The 22775-nt window shown below is 49.3% G+C and overlaps 11 protein-coding genes across 11 annotated transcripts; 5 read left to right on the top strand and 6 right to left on the bottom strand.

The window, feature by feature from the left end:
- Positions 1-77: 77 nt before the first annotated feature.
- On the bottom strand, positions 78-964 carry CNBM0420 (hypothetical protein; the record flags this gene model as incomplete). The annotated part of the gene is made up of 7 exons (XM_767143.1): positions 78-239; positions 287-367; positions 417-562; positions 619-635; positions 691-801; positions 856-916; positions 961-964. The coding sequence occupies 7 exons, from the start codon at positions 962-964 to the stop codon at positions 78-80; spliced, it is 582 nt and encodes a 193-aa protein (XP_772236.1).
- Positions 965-1496: 532 nt separating this feature from the next.
- On the bottom strand, positions 1497-3528 carry CNBM0410 (hypothetical protein; the record flags this gene model as incomplete). Its single annotated transcript, XM_767142.1, has 5 exons — positions 1497-1615; positions 1673-1790; positions 1924-2536; positions 2589-2855; positions 2909-3528. 5 exons carry the CDS (start codon positions 3526-3528, stop codon positions 1497-1499), a joined length of 1737 nt encoding a protein of 578 aa, XP_772235.1.
- A 1709-nt stretch (positions 3529-5237) lies between these two features.
- Positions 5238-7047, top strand: CNBM0400 (hypothetical protein; the record flags this gene model as incomplete). The annotated part of the gene is made up of 5 exons (XM_767141.1): positions 5238-5781; positions 5842-6246; positions 6294-6321; positions 6371-6621; positions 6677-7047. 5 exons carry the CDS (start codon positions 5238-5240, stop codon positions 7045-7047), a joined length of 1599 nt encoding a protein of 532 aa, XP_772234.1.
- A 160-nt stretch (positions 7048-7207) lies between these two features.
- Positions 7208-7879, bottom strand: CNBM0390 (hypothetical protein; the record flags this gene model as incomplete). The annotated part of the gene is made up of 3 exons (XM_767140.1): positions 7208-7456; positions 7508-7609; positions 7664-7879. 3 exons carry the CDS (start codon positions 7877-7879, stop codon positions 7208-7210), a joined length of 567 nt encoding a protein of 188 aa, XP_772233.1.
- A 202-nt stretch (positions 7880-8081) lies between these two features.
- Positions 8082-9509, top strand: CNBM0380 (hypothetical protein; the record flags this gene model as incomplete). The annotated part of the gene is made up of 1 exon (XM_767139.1): positions 8082-9509. The coding sequence occupies one exon, from the start codon at positions 8082-8084 to the stop codon at positions 9507-9509; it is 1428 nt and encodes a 475-aa protein (XP_772232.1).
- Positions 9510-10888: 1379 nt separating this feature from the next.
- Positions 10889-12633, top strand: CNBM0370 (hypothetical protein; the record flags this gene model as incomplete). The annotated part of the gene is made up of 10 exons (XM_767138.1): positions 10889-10952; positions 11009-11089; positions 11147-11375; positions 11440-11536; positions 11590-11746; positions 11817-11960; positions 12029-12193; positions 12251-12339; positions 12402-12545; positions 12601-12633. 10 exons carry the CDS (start codon positions 10889-10891, stop codon positions 12631-12633), a joined length of 1203 nt encoding a protein of 400 aa, XP_772231.1.
- A 182-nt stretch (positions 12634-12815) lies between these two features.
- CNBM0360 (hypothetical protein) lies at positions 12816-14922 on the bottom strand (the record flags this gene model as incomplete). The annotated part of the gene is made up of 13 exons (XM_767137.1): positions 12816-13009; positions 13064-13179; positions 13227-13408; positions 13458-13676; positions 13729-13749; positions 13804-14025; positions 14078-14152; positions 14210-14308; positions 14365-14372; positions 14571-14627; positions 14698-14717; positions 14777-14810; positions 14919-14922. 13 exons carry the CDS (start codon positions 14920-14922, stop codon positions 12816-12818), a joined length of 1251 nt encoding a protein of 416 aa, XP_772230.1.
- A 978-nt stretch (positions 14923-15900) lies between these two features.
- CNBM0350 (hypothetical protein) lies at positions 15901-17214 on the top strand (the record flags this gene model as incomplete). The annotated part of the gene is made up of 4 exons (XM_767136.1): positions 15901-16260; positions 16348-16401; positions 16493-16777; positions 16849-17214. The coding sequence occupies 4 exons, from the start codon at positions 15901-15903 to the stop codon at positions 17212-17214; spliced, it is 1065 nt and encodes a 354-aa protein (XP_772229.1).
- Positions 17215-17354: 140 nt separating this feature from the next.
- On the bottom strand, positions 17355-18041 carry CNBM0340 (hypothetical protein; the record flags this gene model as incomplete). The annotated part of the gene is made up of 2 exons (XM_767135.1): positions 17355-17641; positions 17702-18041. The coding sequence occupies 2 exons, from the start codon at positions 18039-18041 to the stop codon at positions 17355-17357; spliced, it is 627 nt and encodes a 208-aa protein (XP_772228.1).
- Positions 18042-18337: 296 nt separating this feature from the next.
- CNBM0330 (hypothetical protein) lies at positions 18338-19625 on the top strand (the record flags this gene model as incomplete). Its single annotated transcript, XM_767134.1, has 3 exons — positions 18338-18489; positions 18574-18878; positions 18988-19625. 3 exons carry the CDS (start codon positions 18338-18340, stop codon positions 19623-19625), a joined length of 1095 nt encoding a protein of 364 aa, XP_772227.1.
- A 53-nt stretch (positions 19626-19678) lies between these two features.
- Positions 19679-22762, bottom strand: CNBM0320 (hypothetical protein; the record flags this gene model as incomplete). The annotated part of the gene is made up of 8 exons (XM_767133.1): positions 19679-19693; positions 19751-20059; positions 20131-20469; positions 20533-20624; positions 20682-20753; positions 20805-20988; positions 21042-22018; positions 22480-22762. The coding sequence occupies 8 exons, from the start codon at positions 22760-22762 to the stop codon at positions 19679-19681; spliced, it is 2271 nt and encodes a 756-aa protein (XP_772226.1).
- Between the last annotated feature and the right edge of the window lie 13 nt (positions 22763-22775).

Here is a 22775-nt window from a genome sequence, read left to right as displayed (position 1 = left end):
AATGAACTACCTGACTACTGCATATTCAGGTTTGTTTGAGCGCCAATATCAGTACCGGCGCGGTTATCCGCTAGCTCTCAGAAAAGGTCTGCTTCCTTTGCGTTCAATCCGCTCCAGTATAGTCGCCCGGCGACTTCCTTTACCAGCCAATTCATTCCATCGTCGAGGTTTTTTCCAGTGAAAGCCGAACAGGGATAGACGATCCACCGATGAGAAATGATTGACCGCAGCTCTAGGGCCTGGACAAGGGATTAGCGGCTCCAACGACTGGTTAAATCTCACTCACATCTCGTATCTCCTCCAGTGTCATCGAACCACCAAGATCCTGCTTATTGGCGAAGATCAATAAGGTTGCTCCGGCAAGTCTCTTTTATCCATTTGTGAGCGGAAGGCTTCCTTGACAGGGAGACACTCACTTCTTCATGCAGGAGCTCCTTTAACTCATCCCGGCAGTCCTCCATACGCATTCTGTCTGAAGAGTCCACAACCCAGACGACGGCGTCGGTAGATTCAAAGTAATTTCTCCAATAGGGCCGCAGCGTTCGTTGGCCTCCTACGTCCCCTAATTCCAGGAAACACGTCGGTCCATTATCCGCCAGCCTTCTACACGACGCTTACAAATATTGAGAGTGTATCTTGATAGGCAAAATTAGTGCTATTTCATCCTGTGGCGCAGGTACTGATACTCACCCATCTCTAATCAGTGTTTTAATATTGAAACCCAAAGTTGGGCTAATGTCTGAAATGTTCTCATTGTTCAGCTTCTTCAGTATGGTAGTCTTTCCAGCGTTATCGAGTCCACTGGGCGCTGGTATTCAGCAACACGGTACTTGTCCTTCTTGCGAGCAGACACACAGGAATAGCACCCTCATCTCCTTGGACTTGGCTTTGTTTTTGCGAACAATTGTCAAAAGGCCTACGGATCATTAGACTTTCACAGCTCTGTACATCTTCACTTACCCATGACTGGTTATTCTGTTGATGTTGTGATAGTAAGACATTCCGACATTCTGTACTCCTGTTCATTGTACTGGTCTTCGTTTAAAGACGCGACTGACGCGCCGAAATATATGGCGGCAATATCCGCTTTTTGATGATAAATAAGAAGATATAAATAAATAACAAGAACACTCGGCGGCCGGATTCTTGACCCACCCACGCACGCACCGTGCCATAAACTGAACTCGTGGTGTATCGTAAGCCTCTATTCTCAGAAGAACGAATAACAAACGTTGAATTATGGCAAATATTTACCTTCTTATCTTCAAGAGGTCATCCAAATGCATAGCCATGTCACAATGCAAAAAATGGACTTTTAAAAAGTCTACCTAAATTAACCTTGATTGTCCGTTTTGTTGCCCGAACTGAACCACTGTCCGTTATGTTGTCCGAACTAACAATTGTTGTCCATTGTCCATGTCAGAGATCAAAAATGAGGGTATATATATGCCAAGCGAGTCGATATCAATGATCGACAAGAGAAAGAGTGTGCTTCTTTAGCACTCATCCTTCAATCTGTTTTTGGGGAATGAATAGCCGCCTTCCTTCCACGTGGTGATGTTTGGGTTGCTGTACACTTCAATATGATCTTCGATGTAATCGGCCGTCGGATAATCTGGGGAATAAAGATATCAATACTAAACTTTGACTCCTAGCAATTGATATTACCAACCTTCAGGGTCGCAAGTAAGAGAGATATGGTCGGCCTTTTGGTAGATTCGAACGTATTCGATTCGAAGATAGTTTGGCCAGGTGAGGTGATTAAAGTCGACAGCCTGGAAGCCATTCGACTACATAAGATAAGATATCAGCACAGGCCACATGTAGTCTCATACGAATTAGTGTACCAAATGAAGATTCATGACCTTTAGGTTATGAATGTCAGTCTGTGCACGCGTAGCCCACGTTCCGAAGTGTACGTACCATAGCCATAGGTTCTTCAGGTATAAGTCGCCTACTGACCTCAGTCCTCTCGTTGGGACCAATAGCGCCCGAACGAAGTGTCCAAGACGTTTTATTATCCGCCCACCAAGTGATATATGCATTATCTCGATCATCCGGGAATGCCTGGTACTCCATGGCAAACATTACAAACTGTTTGCTTTCACCATCTTGATCGTAGTAGATTTTGGAAGGGACGGTAGTGAGGCCAGAGGCTGATTGCTGTGTAGTACCACCCAGATACGTGTTGAAATAGGTCAGATCATTGTCGTAGATCGTGGCATATCGGGTTGAATTGTCGAACTGGTAATAATCATCGAAGGGGGCAAGCTGTAGGCTTGCAGATACTTGTCCTTCTCCTTCTGCGATGGCGATCTGGGCTTCGACCATATCGATCTCAGGAGCTGCTCGACCAACGGTAATATCGGGTCCGGGATGGTCTTCACCAGGGCAGGTACAAGCCGAAAGTCGTTGGCCAGGCAAATATGATAGAGCTCCGCCGTTGGATCCGGTCGTGAGGGCTGCTATAGGACCTGTCCCATTCACCCATGTTTGATTGGGTAATGTGCCGACATCGCAAGAGTCATAAGAATACCTTTGGCAAATTAAGCATTTCGGATTTATGGTACGATCCGAGTGATACTCACGGCCATGTTCCGTCCGTCGTCCCGGCATATCCTGGTCTGCCCAAGTTACCCATCGTCCAAATACCGGGCCAGAACCCTCCAATTTCAGATGTACCGGGGAAACTGGCTGAAACTTCGAAGATAGCATTCTTGTTGAAACACAACTTGTTCCAAGATTGAATCATTCCCGACCTGAAGTTGAGATCGTGAATTGGTTCTTGAGTCATAGTGATAACCAGGTGACCGTCTTTTGTCGTCACAGCGGAGGGATCAAGCCATTCATAATCACTGAACCCATATTAATCGAGTAAACATCTCTTTGTTGAAAATAATGCACGTACCCAGTTACCCAATAATGAATATCCATGCCTGTCCAGAATGGATCGTCTCCCTCAAAAAAGGTCCTATCCTCCTTCTCAAACTCGTCTGAAAACACCAATTCCCAGTCCTCGTCATCTGACCCCTTTCTGGAATAGGCCCAAGACGGCGTATCAGGGTCGATCAAAGACGGTAGTCCTGGTATTTCTGGATACTGCCCACTTGCATTGATACCGCCGAGATTGAAGCCAGATGTATTCCCGCCCGACGAGTTGCTGTCACCATAATAAAAAGATATAATCGGGTAACCGGCAAAAAGCATTACAGCCCCACCTGCTAAGACCACTAGAGTCAAAGCATTAGTCCAACCTCGCCAAGACTTCAAGTTGAAACGAGAGGAGATGTAATGCTCTCTGTATTCTTTCGGGGTGAATGTGTGGAGACTATCGTCTAAATCGTCATCATCGTCTGTTGGAAGTGCTGCTTGATGAGGTGAGTGTACATTGAGGGGAACTGTCGACAAAGTACTAGTTGGAGTTGCTGAAGGCCCATATCGGTTGGCTGTTGATACTGACGCAAATGAAGAGATTGATCCTCTTGGACCCCAATTGGCCGAAGTAGAAGAAGTTAATCGGTGAGACATCAAAAGAGGAATATAATCAAGGGAGGAATGAGAAGAAACTGTTGTAAAGCGTTGTAAAATACCAGGTGTTTTACTGTTTGCTCAAAAAGGTTCGTGGCCGGACGGGGTGGGTGAATGCACCGGCAGCTGACGGAGATGCAGATGTGAAAGAGATGTTTAACGAACACAATCAAGATCAACAGGTACTAATGGTAGAAGAGACGAAATGAAAAGGCAAACCGGGAAAATCATTGAATATCAACTTTGTTGTGCAGTCTATAGATACGCACTGTGTTGTAGTCTTCCTTCAGTAATTAATCTCCGAATAATGAGTACGGACCAGTGCAAAGCGCCCATTTCCAATGGTTGGCTCTTTAGCGGATGTCAGATACAAAAACCATATACAGAATGGACCGGAAAAAGGAGCCCAGCACGAGGTTTGTGACGTTTGGGGCGTTCCTTGACATTTGCTCAACAATTGTATCGTGTTTTCTTCAGATGAGCTGCTGCTATAATAACCGAATGCGATGCAGTACCAGTGCCCTATGAGTTTGTCTGTAACGGCTTGCAGGTCGCAAGTTGCGGACAACGCTAAGCTATCATCGCTTCGCCGTCCACTGTTCGCTGCCATGTTTACCTTTTATCGTTCGTCTCCCTCTAAACCCTACAGCAAAACTTAAAAAAAAGTGGAGTTCGGCAATCGATGACGCAGCTTTTTAAGGCCTGCCATGGTGGAGGTGAACAGTTGAGGCCACGAAGGTCCAAAAATGTACTAATAGGTAGGCAACGGGTCGGACAAACGGTTTACGGATAAATCGTTCATCAGGAAGCGGCGGATGGGATCGACAGACAAATAATCGCTGTACAATCACTCGTCACTCGGTCTTCGGCCGTGGCCATCGATATGGCAAATTGGTAAATGTATGTTGCAATGATGAGGACGCGAGGGAAAGGGGGTTGGTTCTGGGGTGTGTGTGTAAGTCGTGTGTGTGTACTGTAGGTATTGTGTTGTCCGAAGATATTCCGAGGGAGCAATCAGCGGAAGTCGAGTATGAAGGGTAGGTTTTATCCGCAACCATATTTTTCACCCCTGACTGCTTATCAAATCAATATCATTTGTCGATGATGCTCATCCGATAAATCAGGGGTCGTACTTCACCCTTCATTCTCCTTTTTTTCAGTTCGTCCCCCGAAAGGAGATAACAAACAAACAAGCCGCAAGTCAAAGCCAGACGCCGACCAGCAGACAGGTGGTTACAAAAGCAAAAGTATCGAATCCGCGGCCTCGAGTATCGGATAAATATGACTAATAGACAACAACAGCCCCTATATAACTACTGAAGATGGCTTCGTCCAAAATGCGCGCGATGATGAACAACCAAGCATGAAATATTTTATTCTTTTTCTTCATTTTTCACTATAATTACGGGTATTCTATCTAGAAACCACCAAGCAATCTTCAGCATGGCGGGAAAGTAAAGGCGTACTTGTGCAAAAATATGTACAACAAAAGTTATTAGGCTGTAGCCGACGCCGAGATGATGTGGCAGAAGAAGAGGTAAGTCACCGGCGGCCGCCAGCGTCATCACAAGGTCAAATCCCAAAGAAGATCACCAAGTTTGGGGACATTCTTGCTCCTTCCGCACTGCTCTGCGATTGACAAACATTAATCACCAACCATCACTCATCACAACAGCACTATTTGTTCGACGAAACCCCTTTCCAGAGATATGTCTACTCCCAGCAACCGGCAAGTTCAGCAACCCCGCTTCTTCTTCCCACCAACTTCTGTCGCATCGTCACCGGCGACGCTTAACTTGGGAACGAGCTTAGCGCTTTCCAGACAGACTTCGAGATCTTCTCGGCATGGCCATGGACAAAGTGAGGGAAGTGAACATCGGCGTAGAGTCGCGTATGGGCGTGAGCATCTGCACTCCAGGTCAAGAAGTGGGATACTCTTTGGCGGCGAGACGAACTCTACAGGATCTTTGAGTTCCGACGGCACAGAGCTCCAGATTCAAGAAGCACTCTCGACTTCAATAATTTTGGACAAAGATCAACAGGTTGTTGCGTTTCAACCTCGATTTCAAGGAAGAGCTCGGACGCCATCGCCCAATCCAACTGAAATGGACATAATGGACGCTCTTGCAGATATACACCGTGGTCTTTACCTTGGAGAGGAACCTTTGGACCAAGAGGGGGGTAATAAAAGCTGGGAACAAAAGGTAGGGAGTCTGAGAAAGGTAGTAGAGCAGTATTTTGAGGGTGATTGCGGTTAGTACCTTTCCCATAAAAATTCCGGACCTCATCGCTATAGCTGATAACAAACTTTAGTTTATGACACCCCACTTGTCCGACTGACCTCACGCTCATCACTTCTTTCCCACTTCAGCCTACTGCACCTCCTTTCTACCCTAACTCTTCCAAGTCTGACTCCTTCCGCGGTAATTCGACACGCTCGATCATTGACATCGGCCTTTATGCTCAGACTAGTGAATGTCACTCCCAGAGATGCTGATCCCATTCCTAGGTTTCGTAAGAGGGATACATTTGGAGAAAGAAGGTTTGGAGCAAGAAGTAGGGGCGGTATAGGCCAGGGAGGGGCTTTTGGAATCGAAGCAGCATGGTTATCATTGGCAACTATGTGTGCGCCCACTGAAAGAGATGGAGAAGATGGTTGGTGGAAGGTGTGGGAAGTCAGGGCTGAATGTAGTGAGATTGGCGAAATGGAATGTTATGGTAAATTCATTATTACTATTATGGGATTACTCTCTGACACGAAGTAGACGGATATCGCTTGGCTATGATAGACCAGTAAGACACTTCTTTCACTGACATTCAACCGCAAGCTGACAACTCCCAGCATAATATCTCTTCACCTGCTCCCATCATTAACGCGCCCTCTTCCAAGCGAACCCATCACTCCTTCTTCATTCTCCTCCCCATCGCCATTATCTACCCCTTCACCATCTTCTGCTCATCTCCGGGGAGCCTTGCATAGTCTTCCAGCTCCGACTTTCGCGAGACGTTTGGTAGGCACATTAGCAAGTGAATTAGATCTGGTTTTGAAGTGGAAGTTGCCGATGACGACAGTAGTAGAAATGAATGAAGTCGGTATGTCTACTTCTCCTAGTAATTCCCCCAGAAGCTTATCCTGGCTTCTCAATAGGCAAGGCGACATATATCAGAGATATAGTAGACCTACGCGATGCCGTCGAAACTTTTGTGCCATTTGCCAAGCGGTTCGGCTGGTTAACAAGATCTCTGACCGGCATTGTTTCGAGCGTGTTGGGTGATATCGTCGTACGAAGCATCTTACCAAAAAGAGAAGAAATGATCGAGACAGCTATTAATGCTGAAACTGTTGAAACGGCATACAGGGCCAGTGAGTACGTTGTTGAAAGCCCTTCAAGGGAAGGGTCGAAGACGCGAATATCAACGCAGGGAGGGCAAAAAGAGAATAGTTTGGGCTTGCAGAATCTGGGTCGTGGGTCGCATATGGCGCCCGACGTGGACGATGAAGCACTTGTGACTGAATGAAAAAGGGGTATCGTATGAGCAAATAGACTATTGTACCTTCTCGTTCACCGTTGTATCTGTCGTATCTGGGATTTGCCTTGTCATACTTATACATGCATGTACATACAAACACACCGTTTCTATCGATGCAGATGCTCAAATCTCTGCTGTTGAAGCAAGCTTATTCCCTTCGACTAGCTTTTTTCATGCTTCTTCTCTTTTTCATCTCCATTCTTCTTTCTTTTTCTTTCTTCTCCAGTTCCTTGACTCGTTCTTTCTGTTCCGGACTGGTGGGATTTATGATGAGAGAGTTGGCTGACGAGACGATAGTTTGATGTAAGAGACTCAGAGCATTAGCTTGATTTTGAGAAGCCGACCGTGTTGTCTGAGAGGTGATGAGGAGTGACGGTGGGGAGTGATGGTAATGCGTCTTCTCCAAGGTAAATTGATGGTGTGTTGCCGAGCGCAGGGAGAGACGTACAGATTTCGTTAAAGCTGACATGATGAACTTGGGTAACCACCGACCGACAGCCTGATCTAGATCACATCTTATAGTAACCTTTGATTCCGTCTTATTTACATGCTAATGACTACATCAGCCCATTGTGGAAAGGCCCGTCAATGCAGAGGATCTTACCTGACCACCGGGACCGCTGGACCGACTCCTTGTGGCCACCCAGCCTTCCTTCGGTATATCTTCTGGCGTAAACGCATCCACCCATTGTCTTGCCAGTAGATGTTCAGATTCTGAGCCAAGCTTTGGGATATGAAGGAGCTTTACTGGAGGTTTGGCGGCAAGGCAAGCCGTAGTAGAGAATAGTCGACGAGAGAGCAAACGACGAATACTCCTCATGGCGGCACCGATAGTACCTGGTTTGATCTATTGCGGCGTCTTTCTGCTTATACTCCGCATATGTCTGTCGGCCAGACAGCTCTCTGTAATTTGAAGCTTTGATATTTGTTCCCAATCCCCAATCACTTGTAGTGCGTTTGTAAATCTCGTTTTCGCGTTTGTTCGGCTTATCAAAAAAAGACAAACAATTACCGTCTACGCCATGACTTTGAACTGCTATTCTGGTTTTGCCGGCCGGTTATTGGTTCCCGTAACTTACGTAATGTGGTCTTGGCCCGGCAGTTGGCTACATCCGAGTGTCCGAGTACAAAAAAAGAATGGTGGGCCATCTCCGATCGCATCGTCGACTTACAAATTGAACATAACTTCCAGTGACCTGCATACGCCAATGTCCGTCCCTGAGCTCTCTCCAGCTGTCATTCAGGAGCTTCTACCGCACCTGCTGCCTCCCTCCCCTCTCCCCCAACCTCTGCTCTCAAAATCTCTTTTACAACGCCTCACGTATCTTCCCCCATCACCTTCTGATCTCGACGCTCATCTCTCGCCTTTTCCTTCGTCTGAGGAACAGCCTATATCTAGTCGGTTGAGAGAGTTGTCAAGAGGTCATAGGTGGTCGGAGAAGCAATATGCCAGGGAGGGCGAAGATGTCTTTGCGAGGATGATCGTCGAGCGAGAAGAAGGCGGTGAAGGAGTCGAAGTCTGGTTTGAATGGGAAGGGGGGAGTGAAGGGAGCGAAGGTAGAGGGTGGGTCTATCACTCCGCCCGTATTCCATCAACAAGCGAGCATATCTGGTTCTCCTCACCAGCATTATTACCTCCACCATTACACCACATGCCAGAACCATCACACGACGAAGCCGACGATCCTTATGCTGCCCCAGCAGGCTATTGGTCAGCGTTTGACGATGAACCCTTGTTCGACACCAAAGAACCTGGTTATGAAAGCGACCACGTTGGCGCCGAAGATGCCTACTGGGCTCAATACTCTCGCCCCGCCACGGCACCAATCACACCTGGTACCCATACTCCAGGTTTATATCATGCCCATTCCGAGTCGAATCCCCACAACGTGCCCCATCCTCATGCACACAACGGTCTTGCGTCGTATTTCCAAAAGACACGCCCTGATGTTTCCCAAGAGCAGTTGAAGAGTATCGACGAAACGGCTGTGAAGCTCCATGAGTCTCTTACTCAGTTAGGGTTGCACCCTCAAAACGGTGGCCTTGCTCTTGCCAGCTTGAGCTTGGAGCCGAAAGGTATATGGAGAGAGACCGGTGATGATGTGAGGGCCAAGATAGCGGGCAAAATTGGGAGCGGTCTCAATAATATTTGGCGACAATTTGTTGGTCAAAGTGAAGGAGAAGAGAAAGAAGAGAAAGCTATGGCGTGGTTGCGCCTTGCTCAACCGGTTGTCGATCCCTTAGCATGCCCTATAGCAATCAACAGAAGTCTCAATAGTGAAAGGGTGGTGGCAAAGCTGGAAGTGCTGAAAGATATGTACGAATTATTGAATGAGGCGGAAGAAGAGCAAGGATTTTGGCGTATGGTGGAAGGAGTGATCAGGAAGAGCTCGGGAGAAGAGGAAGGCATGGAGGACGAAGTGACGCGGCAGCAAATGTACTACGAATAAGGATTATGGGTACCCGGCCATGCATTTTTACGCATCTACGAAGATAAATGACATTGAGAATCACTGTGCTCAAGCTAGGGACTGTCAACGACAATAAGGAGAGACGCTAACAAACCACAGTCGATTTCATTTCTTAATCCAGATCATGTTACCACCCATATGCAATGCCTATATTTATACCACCACCATTACTACATTGCGCGTCAGCGTCCCTCAACCGCCCATCATAATCCCCATTGGGAAAATGATGCGGTACGTAGATGGCGAGACGTGTTCTGTTGGACCCGGTTTGCGTGGCATGAAGATTGAATGGATTGCCTTGCCTTGTTGCTGTCTGGTATTGGTCCCTGAAGGTAGTTTCTTTCTCTTGAGGCGAAGAGGGGGCGCCTGAAGTTGTTTGTCATCATCATGCTCAAACAGACGACGGTTTTCCGATTGAAGTGGTTCGATCGGCCATTGGCTGCCATCCACTATTGAAGGAGGATGGCAGTCGGTTGGCTTCTTCGTGCTTTATTGTCATGGTACAATATGCGTCTCGGCCATATAAAACATGGTGGACCCAAGCTTAAAACCATGCATAGAGTCTAACGGTGGAAAATATACGAAGGGAAGGACTTCAAGGAGCTTTTGTTTGCTACAGTCATGTTCCTGAGATCCGGGGGAACTTTACAAATCAGGACTATTGGGCAGATCCGGAACCCTTTTGAATGCATTTATTTAGGTTGTCTGTCACCTTCCTTACAGACAAGTGGTGGTCCTCATATTTGGGCAGATCTCGAATCCTTAGATAACCTTCTTTAAACCGACTTTGGATCTCGAATCCAGGTTTTTATCATCCCATCAAGCTCGAACAGAGAGACCTTGCTGTTGACTTCGACACTGCGCGATGATTGACGCGATGATAACTGCAAGCAGTTCATTTTCTCTTTATTTAAGGATGGGTACTGCACCGATCAAAACGAGGTCGGCCGCACGCATTTCTCACCAGCCGACGGCCAATTTTCTATTTTTGGGATTTGAGGGAGTCCTGACGGAGGAAGTAACATGAGACCTCCACCAGCCTCCACTATTTTGTCTCCACTTTCCTCTCCGCCTCCACCTCTTTCCCGCATATTCCAATCATTTAACCTCCACTCGACCTCCACTCCTCCACCTTACCAACGAGATCGCAAATGCAGAATGTGTCATGCTCGATCTCGATAACGACAGACAGGGCAGCAGCGCCATTGTGCGGACTGGCTGGCCGGGAGGGGTACCTCTCAGGTGACGTGGTCCATGAGATCGGAAATGATATATATTCTAGATCTCGTCAGAATAACCATGAGCACTTCCGTTTCTATTCTAATCTAACTCTAACTGAACAGTCAAGTCCAATCAATATGCCTCGACCTGCCCTCACCTCTTCTACTGACTTCACCCCCGCTGACCCCAATGCCAAGTTCAGTACGTCGATCAGGCGATAAAGAATCAAAGTCGACAACAGCTTACAAGTTATGTAGGCATGGCCGATCTTTTTGCTCCTGTCCCCGAGCCCAGAACGGAGCTTGAGCGATACAGGCTTCTTTCTCCTACTGCCGCTGGTAAGTAGATCATGAGGCATCTCTCATATCAGCCCAATACTAATGTCTTTCCTCTAGTCCGAGTCTCTCCTCTCTGCTTGGGTGCGATGTCCATCGGTGACCAGTGGACCCCTTTCATGGGTGGCGCCCTTAACTTTGAGGAGGCTTGCAAACTCCTCGACACTTTCTATGAGGCTGGGGGTAACTTTATCGACACTGCCAACAACTACCAACATGAGCAGTCTGAGATGATTATCGGTGAATGGATGGAGAAGCGAGGCATTCGGGATGAAATTGTTCTTGCTACGTTCGTCGCTATTTTCTTTCCTGACATAACTTCTCCCTGACAGCTCCTCTCGTACCGTAAATAGCAAGTACACCACCTTCTGCCTTGACAGGAAAGAGGGCAAGTTCCAGGGTATCGGTGCCAACTTCGTTGGTAACCACAGGAAGAGTCTTCGCCACTCTGTTAATCACCTATTATGCCTGTTTTAGATCTTGAACTGACTCTTGCTTGCCAGGTAGAAGACTCTCTCAAGAAGCTCCGTACCGACTACATCGACCTTCTCTACGTCCACTGGTGGGACTACTCCACGTCCATTCCCGAGTTGATGCAGAGTTTAAACGACCTCGTCAAGAGCGGCAAGGTTCTCTATCTTGGTATCTCTGATACCCCTGGTACGTCTTCATTCATTTCACATCGACCTTGTTCAGCATTGTATGTTTGCTGACTATGGCGGATTTGTAGCCTGGATCGTCTCCCAGGCCAACGAGTATGCCCGTCACCACGGCCTCGCCCAATTTGTTGTCTATCAAGGTTTGTGGAACCTCGGTGTTAGGGATTTGGAGCGGGACATCATCCCTATGGCTCGTGCCAACGGTATGAGCATCGGTAAGACCTATCGTTTCCTGTTCTTTCCCAAGTACCAGTTCACTAATACGTTATTTTCTCCTTCATAGCGCCTTGGGGTGTTCTCGGTCAGGGCAAATTCAAATCGCCCGAGGAACTCCAGAACAAGGACAAGTGGCGAGCTAATGCACCTCCCACCGAGCAGGACATCAAGATCTCTGAAGCTCTATCCGAGGTTGCCAAAGAGATCGGTGACGATGTCAAACCTGCCAGTAGTGAGTCAAGCCTCTCCTGAGCTGTTACGAGCGCAAGTACTGATGAGTTTTGTGTAGTTGCAATGGCATGGGCCAGGCAGACAGTTACCGACTGTTACCCTATCGTTGGCGGTACCAACCCCGAGCACCTCAAGGCTAACATTGAGGTGTGTTTTCTTTCACATTCTTTCCAGTGAACCAAAGGCCGACAAGCTCACAATGATTTTAGGCTCTCAAAATCACCCTCACCGATAAGCAAATGGACAGGCTCAACAACGCTTATAAATTTGACTATGGATTCCCTTACAACCGCTTTGGTAGAGACCCTCATTACCTTCCTGAGGGTAAGCCAGATAATGGTTTGCTTACGACAGTCAGTTTCTATCACAATATGCCCGCAACCACATAACTGACTATGATTGTCGTAGGCTGCGCACTTGAAGTACACTCAACTTCCTTAAAAACTGCTTTGACTTGGGAGATATGAACTCCGCTAGTAACGAACCAAAATCAGAAGAAGTAAAAAAAAAATCATTAATTAGATATATGCTAGATAACCAGCATGTTAAAAGAAGTATTTTCCACATCACAGTGCATATTTAAGCTTCTTGTCATAACTTCTTACAAATCCATCATCATCCTTCTAAAGTGCCGACTTGGTCCTCAATTCGCCTTTGACAGCCTTGGACAAGCTCTCAGCAAAGTACTGAATGTTATGTTCGTTCAAACCAGCCATGGAGATACGGCCGTCCTTGGTCATGTACACGTGAGCGTACTCGGCAAGGTCGTCGACTTGTTCTTTGGAGATACCGGTGAAAGAGAACATGCCTAAACACTCTGTTGTCAGTATGATGAAGAAAAATTAAAAAAACAGCGGCGTAATGGACGTACCGATTTGAGACTTGATGTGGCCCCATTCTCCAGGAGTTTTGAGCTCAATGAGGAGGTTGTAAAGCTTTTCTCGCATGGCGATGATACGGTCAGCCATCTTCTTCACCTCGGTAAGCCTGTGTAAACGTCAGTACTGCGTACATTATCAGCTGCTGTGACATACCACTCGTCGTAAAGCTCAGGAGTACCGAGGATGGTAGCAACCAGCTGAGCACCATGGATGGGGGGAGAAGAGTAGAGAGGTCGGACGACACGCTTGATCTGGGACATGACCCGTTCCTTCTCCTCGGGGGAAGCGCAGACCATGGAGAAGGTACCGGCACGCTCAGCGTAGAGACCCAAGTTCTGATCATTCATCAGCAAAGCTACAGAAACGGAGATGATTGATATTCACCTTGGCGAAAGATTGGCAGAGGATGATCTGGTGACCCTGCTCAACAAAGTATCGTACGGCAAAAGCGTCACGGATAATGTCGCCAGATGCGAAACCTTGGTAAGCCATGTCGAACAAGGGAAGATGCTTCTTGGCTTTGAGCAAATCGCTCAACTCCTTCCATTGCTCCTGCGTAGGGTCGATACCAGTAGGGTTTTGGGCACAGGCATGGAGGAGAATCTGTAGACATTGCGTCAGTCTACTAAGAGTATGCGTATTGCGACAAACATACAATAGAGCCGGATTCGGCGTTCTATACAGTCAACGTCAGTGACTGTATCTATCGGATAAAAAGATCTCGGCTTACCTTGATGTCCTCCTTCATGCCCTCAAAGTCAAGACCGACTGTCTTCTTGTCAAAATACCTATATCTTTCGACCTTGATACCGACAGATTCGGCCAAAGGAACGTGGTTACCCCAAGTGGGGTTGGGCAAGTAGATGACCTTGGGGCCAGAGTAGAAACTGGAGAGGAAACCAGTAGCGATCCGGAGGGCGCCTGTACCAGAGATGGATTGAGAGACAGCGACCTGATCAAACTGATTAGAATAAATATGGGATAGGTCAATAGAAATGACTTACTCTACCCTCCCGCAGAGGCTTGGAGTCTTTGCCATAGGCGAGTTCAGAAGCAAGCTTGATAAAGTCGGCAGCACCCTATACAGATAAAAGTCGCGTCAGTGTAGCACACTATGCCATTAAGATGAGATGTACGGTGATAGGAAGGTACTCCTTATCGAGCTTCTTCTTGTGCAAGATGTCTTCGGCCTTCAAGACAGAGTCGAGAACGTAAGGCTTGCCATCCTCGTCACGCTAAGGCGTTGTCAGTCCATTTCAAAATAAGTAGGGAAGCTGTAAGTAAGACTTACATAGGCGCCTATTCAACATATTGAGATAAGTTTATCAAAGGTAGGGGTGGGCATTCATAGTTTGGCGATAAGAGCGACCGGAGATAATGTTACGGAGCGAATCGGGGCATAACGGGGAACGAGGGCAAAGATGATTAATGCAACAGAGCAAGAGCAACAACTTGAATCAGCAATTGGCGCAGCACATCATAGAGACTGGTCCTCACCGACACCAAGGTTAACCTTTTTTGGAGATGTGTCCTTCTTGAATGCATCAGTCACACCTATCCACATTGTCAATCAGCTGCCGGGCGCTCGGTCCGATGTGGATCGTCATGGTAGAAATTCGCATACCGAGGATGGGGTCGGGAGGACTAAATTTTCCATGACTGTCAGCAATCTGTGCATGCTGGAAGGTTGTTGACAAACATACCCCTCGGGAACACCAGCCCAGAAGTTGGTAAAACCTGTTTTGTGTCTCGTCAGTACCGTCTAATGGCCAAGCTGCTCGGCACATTCCGGGGGCACCAGCGCACGACCAAAAAGAGGATTAACCCTCAGAAGCGCTGACTCACTCATTTTGTAAGATGTGGTTGCTGTATAGTCTATAGAACAGGAGCAGGAAAGAAATGCAGAACCAAAACAAGCTGAAGAAAGACCGGGGAAACAGATGCTTGGTTGACTCGTCGCTTTCCAGTTGCCGACGTCGGTCCCACGGGGTTCAGGGGATATAACCGGTGCTTACGTAATAACGTCTTCTCCGCTGGACGGGAGAAACCGGCAAGCTGTAGTGATCCATTCGTTCATCTTTCTCCTTTTTATTGGGGGCAGAAGTATGAGTGTCGAAAGTCTTCTTTGGAGGTCTATTCGAAAGGCAAATGGATGGCTTCTATTCCTGACACCCTATGGAGATTATCGGGAAGTGAAATGATTGCGATAATACGAAGACCCAGGTCGCTTGATCTCCGAGGGCCTTGGATATGAATGGATCGGTAGTGAGTTTCTCGAACCTCTGTGGTTATTGAATACGTACTCCGCCATGTCATCTCTTTCGTTTGACCTCCAAGAAGGCTCCCAGACATATGGAGGTGGGGACGATATAGCGCGCGTTGTTTCACTCGAAAGCAAAGTGTTTTCTCAAGAGGAGGTTGAAGAGGCCAAGTCGTTTCTCTGAGCTGATAGCGCCCGCTTCTTCGTCAGTTGACAACTTCATCTCCTTCCAATCATGGAAGCAATAAATAGTTCGTACATTTGTTTTTTGTTTGGTAGGAAGGGTGCGGTTTTAAGCAAAGAGCTGTTGAGGTGAGAGATGAGTGAAGATGCATACCATTTGCGTCGATAGCGTTTCTATGCCTACGTTATCATGGTTTATCTTTATCCAGTGAACTTTCTACATGCCGGAAAAACGTATCGAATATTTGGCAACGATGCTCTATCTAAGTAAGAAACGAATGTTCAGAGCGCTCCCCCCCCTTTAAAAAAATATTTACCGGTTGTTTACTTGCCCGGCGCATCTTCACTTGTCCTCTCTCCTCTTTTCTATCACGCTTCAATACAATGCCCGACCCAACCTCACCGGACAGAGTGCAACTCATCCAGAATGCCATCCTCTTCCTCAACGACCCAAAAACCCAAAACTCGTCGCTTACTTCGCGTGTCCAGTTCCTCGAGTCCAAAGGGCTCACAGAAAAGGAAATTGAGCAGGCTATACGGGAAGCGGGCGGTGGGTATGGGTCTTCCGCTGGCTCCGGGAAGCAAGGTGCGGTGGGGGAAGGGGAAGCGGAAGGGGAAAGGACAGGACCGTCTTCCGTGTACGAACGACCACCCGAAAGACCGCGTGTACCTGCTCCGAACTATGGGTACGGCAACACTTATGCCCCGCCCGAGCCGCCAAAGAGGGATTGGAGAGATTTATTCGTAAGTCTATACACACTATGCTAGCACACCATGGTCAAGTCTATGGGCATCAGGACGGGAGAGCTGATATGGGATGGTTGGGTGTAGATTATGGCGATGGTCTCGGGTGGTGTGGTATATGGTCTCACAGCTCTTGCTCGCGTACGTCCCTTGTCATTTTCTCAAATCCCAGCCATGTGACTCACACCATCACCCACCCCTTGTCCCATGATTGTGATTGAATGGGATATAGAAATACCTTCTCCCGCACTTGCGACCCCCGTCTACTACTGCATTCCAATCCACCTCTTCCGAACTCACGTCCAAATATGACGAAGCCACGCGTCTACTGAACGAGTTGACGGAGGAAACGACCAAGGTCCAGGCGAGTATCGAAGAAGATCGGGAGAAAGTGAATCAGGTGGTGGAAGAGGTGGAAGGCGCGGTAAAGGGGTTAAAGGCGGGGGAAGAGAGGTGGAGGGATGAGATGAGGGATATGAGGGGAGAGGTGGAGAGTTTGAAAGAGTTGGTTCCTAGGGTATGTCTTCATCCTCTTTGCTTGAGAAAGATGAGGTAGAAATCTGGGAGAGGCTAACAACAAGGGAATAGATGATTGAGAAGCACATGCAATCACAATCTTCTGCTCTCGCAGACCTCCAATCTGAAATCCGGTCACTCAAAACGCTTCTTGCTTCTCGATCCCAACTCCCTCCTACCGCTTCTGCCGCTGGCTCTGGTTCGGGAAGTAGAAGCGACGTTGGTAGCCCGGCACCGACACCAACTGCAGCTGCTGCGAACGCCCTTCTAGGCCCGAGGGCGGGTGGGAAAGCTGGGATACCCGCTTGGCAGATGGCACCTCCTGCGCCTCCTCCTACCAATACGGCCCATACTTCAAGTGATAGTACTAGCACGAGCGGGAGCGGAAGCGGGGAGGATACCTCGGAAACGGGCAAAGGGAACGATAAGGAAGTGTAAGTGGAAGAAGGGTAAGGGGAGTAAGTGGAAGAAGGGTAAGGGGGAGTAAGTGGAAAGTTGTACTTGTACATCTAGTGGTGGTAATAGTACATCATGCCATAAGCTACCATGTTATACATTATACAGGCGGAACACACTCATCAAGCCTCGCCCTCTGCTTCATCAAAGCTCAATAACCCCTTCTTTGCCTTTTTCTTCTTCTTCTTCTCCCCTCCCGTCGCAGCTGTCTCTTTCTCTTGTCCTTGCTTGTCATCTTCAGCGCCTCCGTTGCCTACAAGTCTGCGTTTGTTCGGATTGGGTTTAGGTATTATCCTGGTCTTGGAGGTTTCTTTTTGTTGGGCATTGGCGTTGGATGTAACTTGCTCCTCATTCTTGTCTTTTTTCTCCTTGTTCTGATCTTCGGGAGGAGGCGAGTCCTGCCCAGCAGCTAGACAAAAGCGACCTCACTGAGCATCATACCAACACGAAAAAGGGGGTTAGAACTCACCTTTTCTTCTTTCCCTCTTAATCTCCTCGGCCGTCAAATGCCTTCCCTCCTTCAACACAACTACCTGGGGTCCTTCTTCCCCTCCTCCCCCGAATACATCTCCCCATTCATCATCATCGTCGTCATCTTCTCGTTCCCCCGCTTCGTCGCCGCTACCAGTCGCCCACTGACCTTTGTCCGGACGTTCTGGCAGAGGCTCCCGCCCCCCTCGAGAAGAGGCAGACGACGGAGGGGGAGCTTGGGGTTTACCAAAGTTTTGGAGGAAAGAGGGTTTTTGAGCGACGTATGTGAGTCCAGCGGAGTACTGATGTTTGGTGAGACCTCTCTCGCGTGGGGCCATGTTTGCGGTTGCGATGGTGATGGGGAAAAGAGTAGAATGCGAGATGGATGTGGAGGTGTAAAGAAAATGTCGCTGGATGTTGTTGCCCCCTGGCGTTCTTCGTCTCGTTCAGCTCTGTACTTCCGGCACGACAGTCGAAAGCTTTATCCAATGTCCATCTATGGCTGGAGAGTATGGATTATAGGGACAGAATGGATGTGAGTACGGATATATCGGTATAATCGGCCACACTCGCTGCTCTCTGCTGTGTCCACGACGAACCATACATTCCCTTGTCCATCTTCCAACTATTCTCCATGCACCATCCTCTCAGTCGATATATGCACCTCCTCAAGACATCCACAAAGTCGGTTATCACCACTACACTCTGCTATAGCAAGAGATCAATCACCATGAAGAGCTTTGCAGATTCCTCATTCGACGTCGAGAGATATCTCAGCTGTCGACCGTTCGTCGCATTTCTCCTCCTCTCTCTTCTCCCCGCAGTAGACATGCAGCTGACATATTCATGATTTTTTTTTAATGTTTACAGATCATACCCACAAGAAGTATACGACATCATTCTCGCCTACCATTTCCACTTCCCACCCAACCGCTCCGGCCTTAAAGGTGGTAACACCCGTCTCCTCGACCTAGGCTGTGGACCAGGCTTCATAGCGTCCACCTTGGCACCCCATTTCGAGCATACCTTGGGGTTGGATCCGTCCCAGAAGATGGTTCAAGTTGGATTGCAGCCTGTGCGAGGTGGAAAGGTAGAATATAGAGTAGGGAATGCGGAGGATCTGGATAATGCGGGTGTGGGTGTAGGTGACCACGGTGTGGATCTGGTCGTTGCCGGTATGTTCACTTTTTACTATGCCCTCATTCTTTATCCCCCTCTGTCTTCTTGCTTGTTCTTACTTGTTTTTTTGAACTGCACCTTGTGGGCTGATGAATGGCGGCGTAGGACAAGCGGCACATTGGTTTGACCATTCAAAAGTATGGCCCCAGCTGACTAAACATGTCAGACCAGGTGGGACTGTCGCTTACCTCGTATGTTTCCCGCCCCACGGGATTGGGCCCTACTGGTCCCAGCCGGGGAGGGGGATTGTAGAAGGGCTACTGGATCGAGTTCCATTTCCTGTCAAACCGGGGCCGAAGCCGAGGCGGGCGGAGGTGGAGGAGGTGGAGAGGGTAGTAGGGAGACGACCGGTGATGATGATTGACGAGCCGGCGCTGGATCCAAAGCCCTTTTCAGATACGCTTGAACGGTATGAGGCAGAGTGGGCACCGGAAACAGCCGTCCGAATCCGACATACCCCTTCATCCCCATTCCTTATGCGCCAACATTGGACGCTCGCGCAACTTGAAGCCTATCTCCGTACGTTTTCCGCGACACACGAGTATTGGAGGGCGAACCCCCAAGACGAAGCAAAGGGGAAGGCGGAGCTAAAAGTGAAGACGGGAGAAGGGGATGTGGTAGATCGGTTTATGGCGGTGATTAAAGAAGCGTTTGAAAAAGAAGGGGTGGTGGATAGAGATGGCAAAGGGAGTTTTGATGTAGCTTGGCCGTTGGTGTTGATGATGATCAAGAAGAATATCTAGTCTCAAGAGCTTTTTCTAGTGTCATGTTCTGAAACGTAGTAGTTTTCTTCTTTTTAATGACTTGGTGACTAAATACATGTAAAGTATCGTAAAACACTAGATCAATGCTCCGGTTTCCAACTGACCAGCAACTCTCTCAATTCTTCTGAAATCGCCCTTGTTTCCATTTTTTCTTTCCTTTCCCCTCCATCTCCCTCGCCGAGTCCCTCGTCGAGCCCATCTTCACTTTTCGCAGGAACCTTGTCTTTGCCTTTACCCTGACCATCGGCAGCCAGATCAGTCGTCGTCGTCGTCGTCGTCGTCGTCGTCGTGCGGCGTCGTAACCCATCATCCGACCCAACCATCTCATTATTCTCTTTATCAAGATCCTCCACAAGCGCTCGGTAACTGAGGAAGAGAACCTCGGCTTGGGCCAGTGTTGTATCAAGGTCGATCTAATAGTGCCATCAGCCATTATCACGGGGCTAGGAAAACGGAAGAGGGGGGGGGGACGAAAAAGACGTACGGTACCGCTAAGATCATTCGCATACTTCAACACCTCGTCAAACTCTCCGAGATACCTTATGATCACCTCCCTATGGCTCTCCAGCACCGCCATCGCCACAAACAAGACGAATTTCTCGGAATAATACCCCGTCCAGAGGACTTCCCAGAGATGGATAACGGCGTCGAATGGGAATTCACGTTTGAAAGCGATGAGGATCCAGCGAAAGGTGAAGAAGAGGTTGAGCGAGTCGGTGCGTTCGAGGTGGGTGTATAGCACAGGGTCGAGGATGGAGATGAGTTGTTGGAGGGTGGAGAGCTGTTTCTTCATCCCACTTTGGTCGCGCAGAAAGTTGCTCTCCTGCCGTTCCCTCTCATGTTAGCTCTCTCTCTTTCATCGCCTTGCTAGACTTTTGGGACGTACCATCATCTTCATCACACCTACCAAACCCCAAAAGGCATCACCCTCATTGGCATCGAACACGACGTATATCGGGCTCAACAAATCTGACATGCCTGTAAAATAAAATAAACCGTTAGGGGTTAAGCAGGGAGGTTTATGAAAAAACTGACCTTGGACGTAGCCCAACTCGGGGGAAAAGGTGTGATATGTCATGAGGATGGTACGGAGTGCGGCGATATGTGCTGTTTTGTTGATATATCCAGCGAAAAAGCTCATCAGTCCCTGATACATACTAATCTGTGATGGAGGGAAGGACTCACGGTTCAAACTCGCCATACCTCCTTCCTCTTCATCATCCTCCCATTCACCCTTCTCACTCTTTCTCCCGTTTTCCTCTTCCCCCAACGCTCGAGGTACAGTCGGCGTAGTAGGGACTGCGTAGATCGGTTGATTCCGATCTGTCCTCCTACAATCGACCTGCGTCCCGCCGTTAGCGTTTTGGTTTGTGAAAAAGACATGGAGGGACGTACGTCGATCCGATGCCATTCCTCCTTCCAAGTTTCATTCCCACTCCCGTCCCCAAACTCTGCCCTCCACTTACTCTTCAGCCCTTCATACACCCTCCTCCTTCCCTGCCTCATTTCCTCCCTCTCCCTTTTTCTCTTCTCCACAGCTTGTTCACCTTGTCCAAACCCACCGACCGACCAGGGCACAACGCCCAACAAAACCTCCCACCCCTCCCTCCTCGCCAGCTTATCACCCTCCATATCGGAGAACCCCCTCCTAAATATCTGTTGTCGCACAAACAGCTCGTCTTTGCCGTCTTTTGCCCATTTTTCCCATTCGGGGAATGTAATGGGGTCTTGTGGGGTTCGTGTAGGCGAGGGAACGGGCCGTTTGGAGTATGCTTTGGAAGGGAGGAGGGAGAAGACGCCGAGCGATGAGCCGAGGTCTTCCACGTCGTCGTCGTCCCTTGGAATAGGGGTGGATCCGGAGCGGGATCCGCGGATACGGGCTTGGGCGGCAAGCTCAGATCGACGGGCACGTTCGCCTTCTTCGGCCACGACCCTTGCCCATTTCGCCAAGTACAATCTCGCGCTTTCGAATTCGCTCGCCACATCGTTTCCCTTTTGCAAAAGGGATTTGCTGTTCGATTGACCGTTACGTTCCCATTCGCCGGGGACGTTGACGAGGGAACGTACGGCCGGCGGGAGGTGGGGTACGACGGGCTGGGCGAGCGGGTGGGAGAGGATCTGGGATGCTTTGCGGCGCGAAAGGTTGGTCAGGTTGGATAGGGACGTGAGGAGTGCCTGTTTGGGGTTCGTCGTGTCCAGCCTGTCAAACTGTGGGTAGGCGGCTGGGTAATCAGGTTTAGGCGGGTAGTTGGTGGGTGGAGAAGGTTTCTTGTTTTTGACGGAGGGGACGACGTCGGGTTCGGGCTCGTCGTTGTCGACGCCTGCTTCATGGACTTCTCGATCGGCTCTGGACGGGTTGACGAGCCACAGTTCTGCGCCCTGGCGCGAGTGTACGAGTTTGGAGCGGACAAGGACGGCACGGTGGGTGAGCAGGGATAGGAAAGGCGGGAATCCCCACCGGGCGCGGGGGGTGGGTGTGGCGTTTTCGAGGCTGGGGTTGGGCGAGGCGAGCAGCGGAGACTCGTCGTCGTGGAAGTAGAGCGTGGGGAGGGAGACGCCGCCGGTAAGACTGGAGTGTCACGGTCAGCGTGTGCTCGTATGGGATAAAACCTACTTGATAGTGGCTGAGCCGTACCAGTGGGACAAACTGGGCTGCGTCTGCGGTGAGCTGTCTCCCCAGTGCAAAGCAAGCGACGCACCGGATAGACGAGGATGCTGTAGATACCGGTCACTGGGACGGAGAATGCATACTTTTCGCCCTTTGGCGGGGGGACAGACACGAACACAAACCCTGCGTCCCAGTCAGCGCCTGGCAGCGCGCCCACACACTCACCGTCCTCCTCCCTGTCGCCCTCTGCAAGCTCGCCGACGCGCCTGTACCCCTCCCTGTCCTGCTCGTCCATCCGCGCCAGCACCTGGTCCGGCACCCAGGTGACAAGCACGCCCTCGCCCGCGACGCCGGGCCGTTGCGCGTCGTCGTTCGCCGCAGCGTCCAGCTCTACGAGGGCGAGGTAGCCGGGGACGTTGTCGCCCTTGAACGCGGTGGGGTGTATGGCCACGTGGGCTTTGCAGTACAGCAGACGGGCCTTGCCTGGTGGGGGGGGGCGGGGGGACATGGCGGGGGGTGTG

This window comes from Cryptococcus neoformans, chromosome 13, assembly GCF_000149385.1.
Source record: "Cryptococcus neoformans var. neoformans B-3501A chromosome 13, whole genome shotgun sequence".
Taxonomy (NCBI): domain Eukaryota; kingdom Fungi; phylum Basidiomycota; class Tremellomycetes; order Tremellales; family Cryptococcaceae; genus Cryptococcus; species Cryptococcus deneoformans.
Note: the sequence above shows the minus strand (reverse complement) of the source record. Positions and strands in the feature narration are given on the sequence as shown.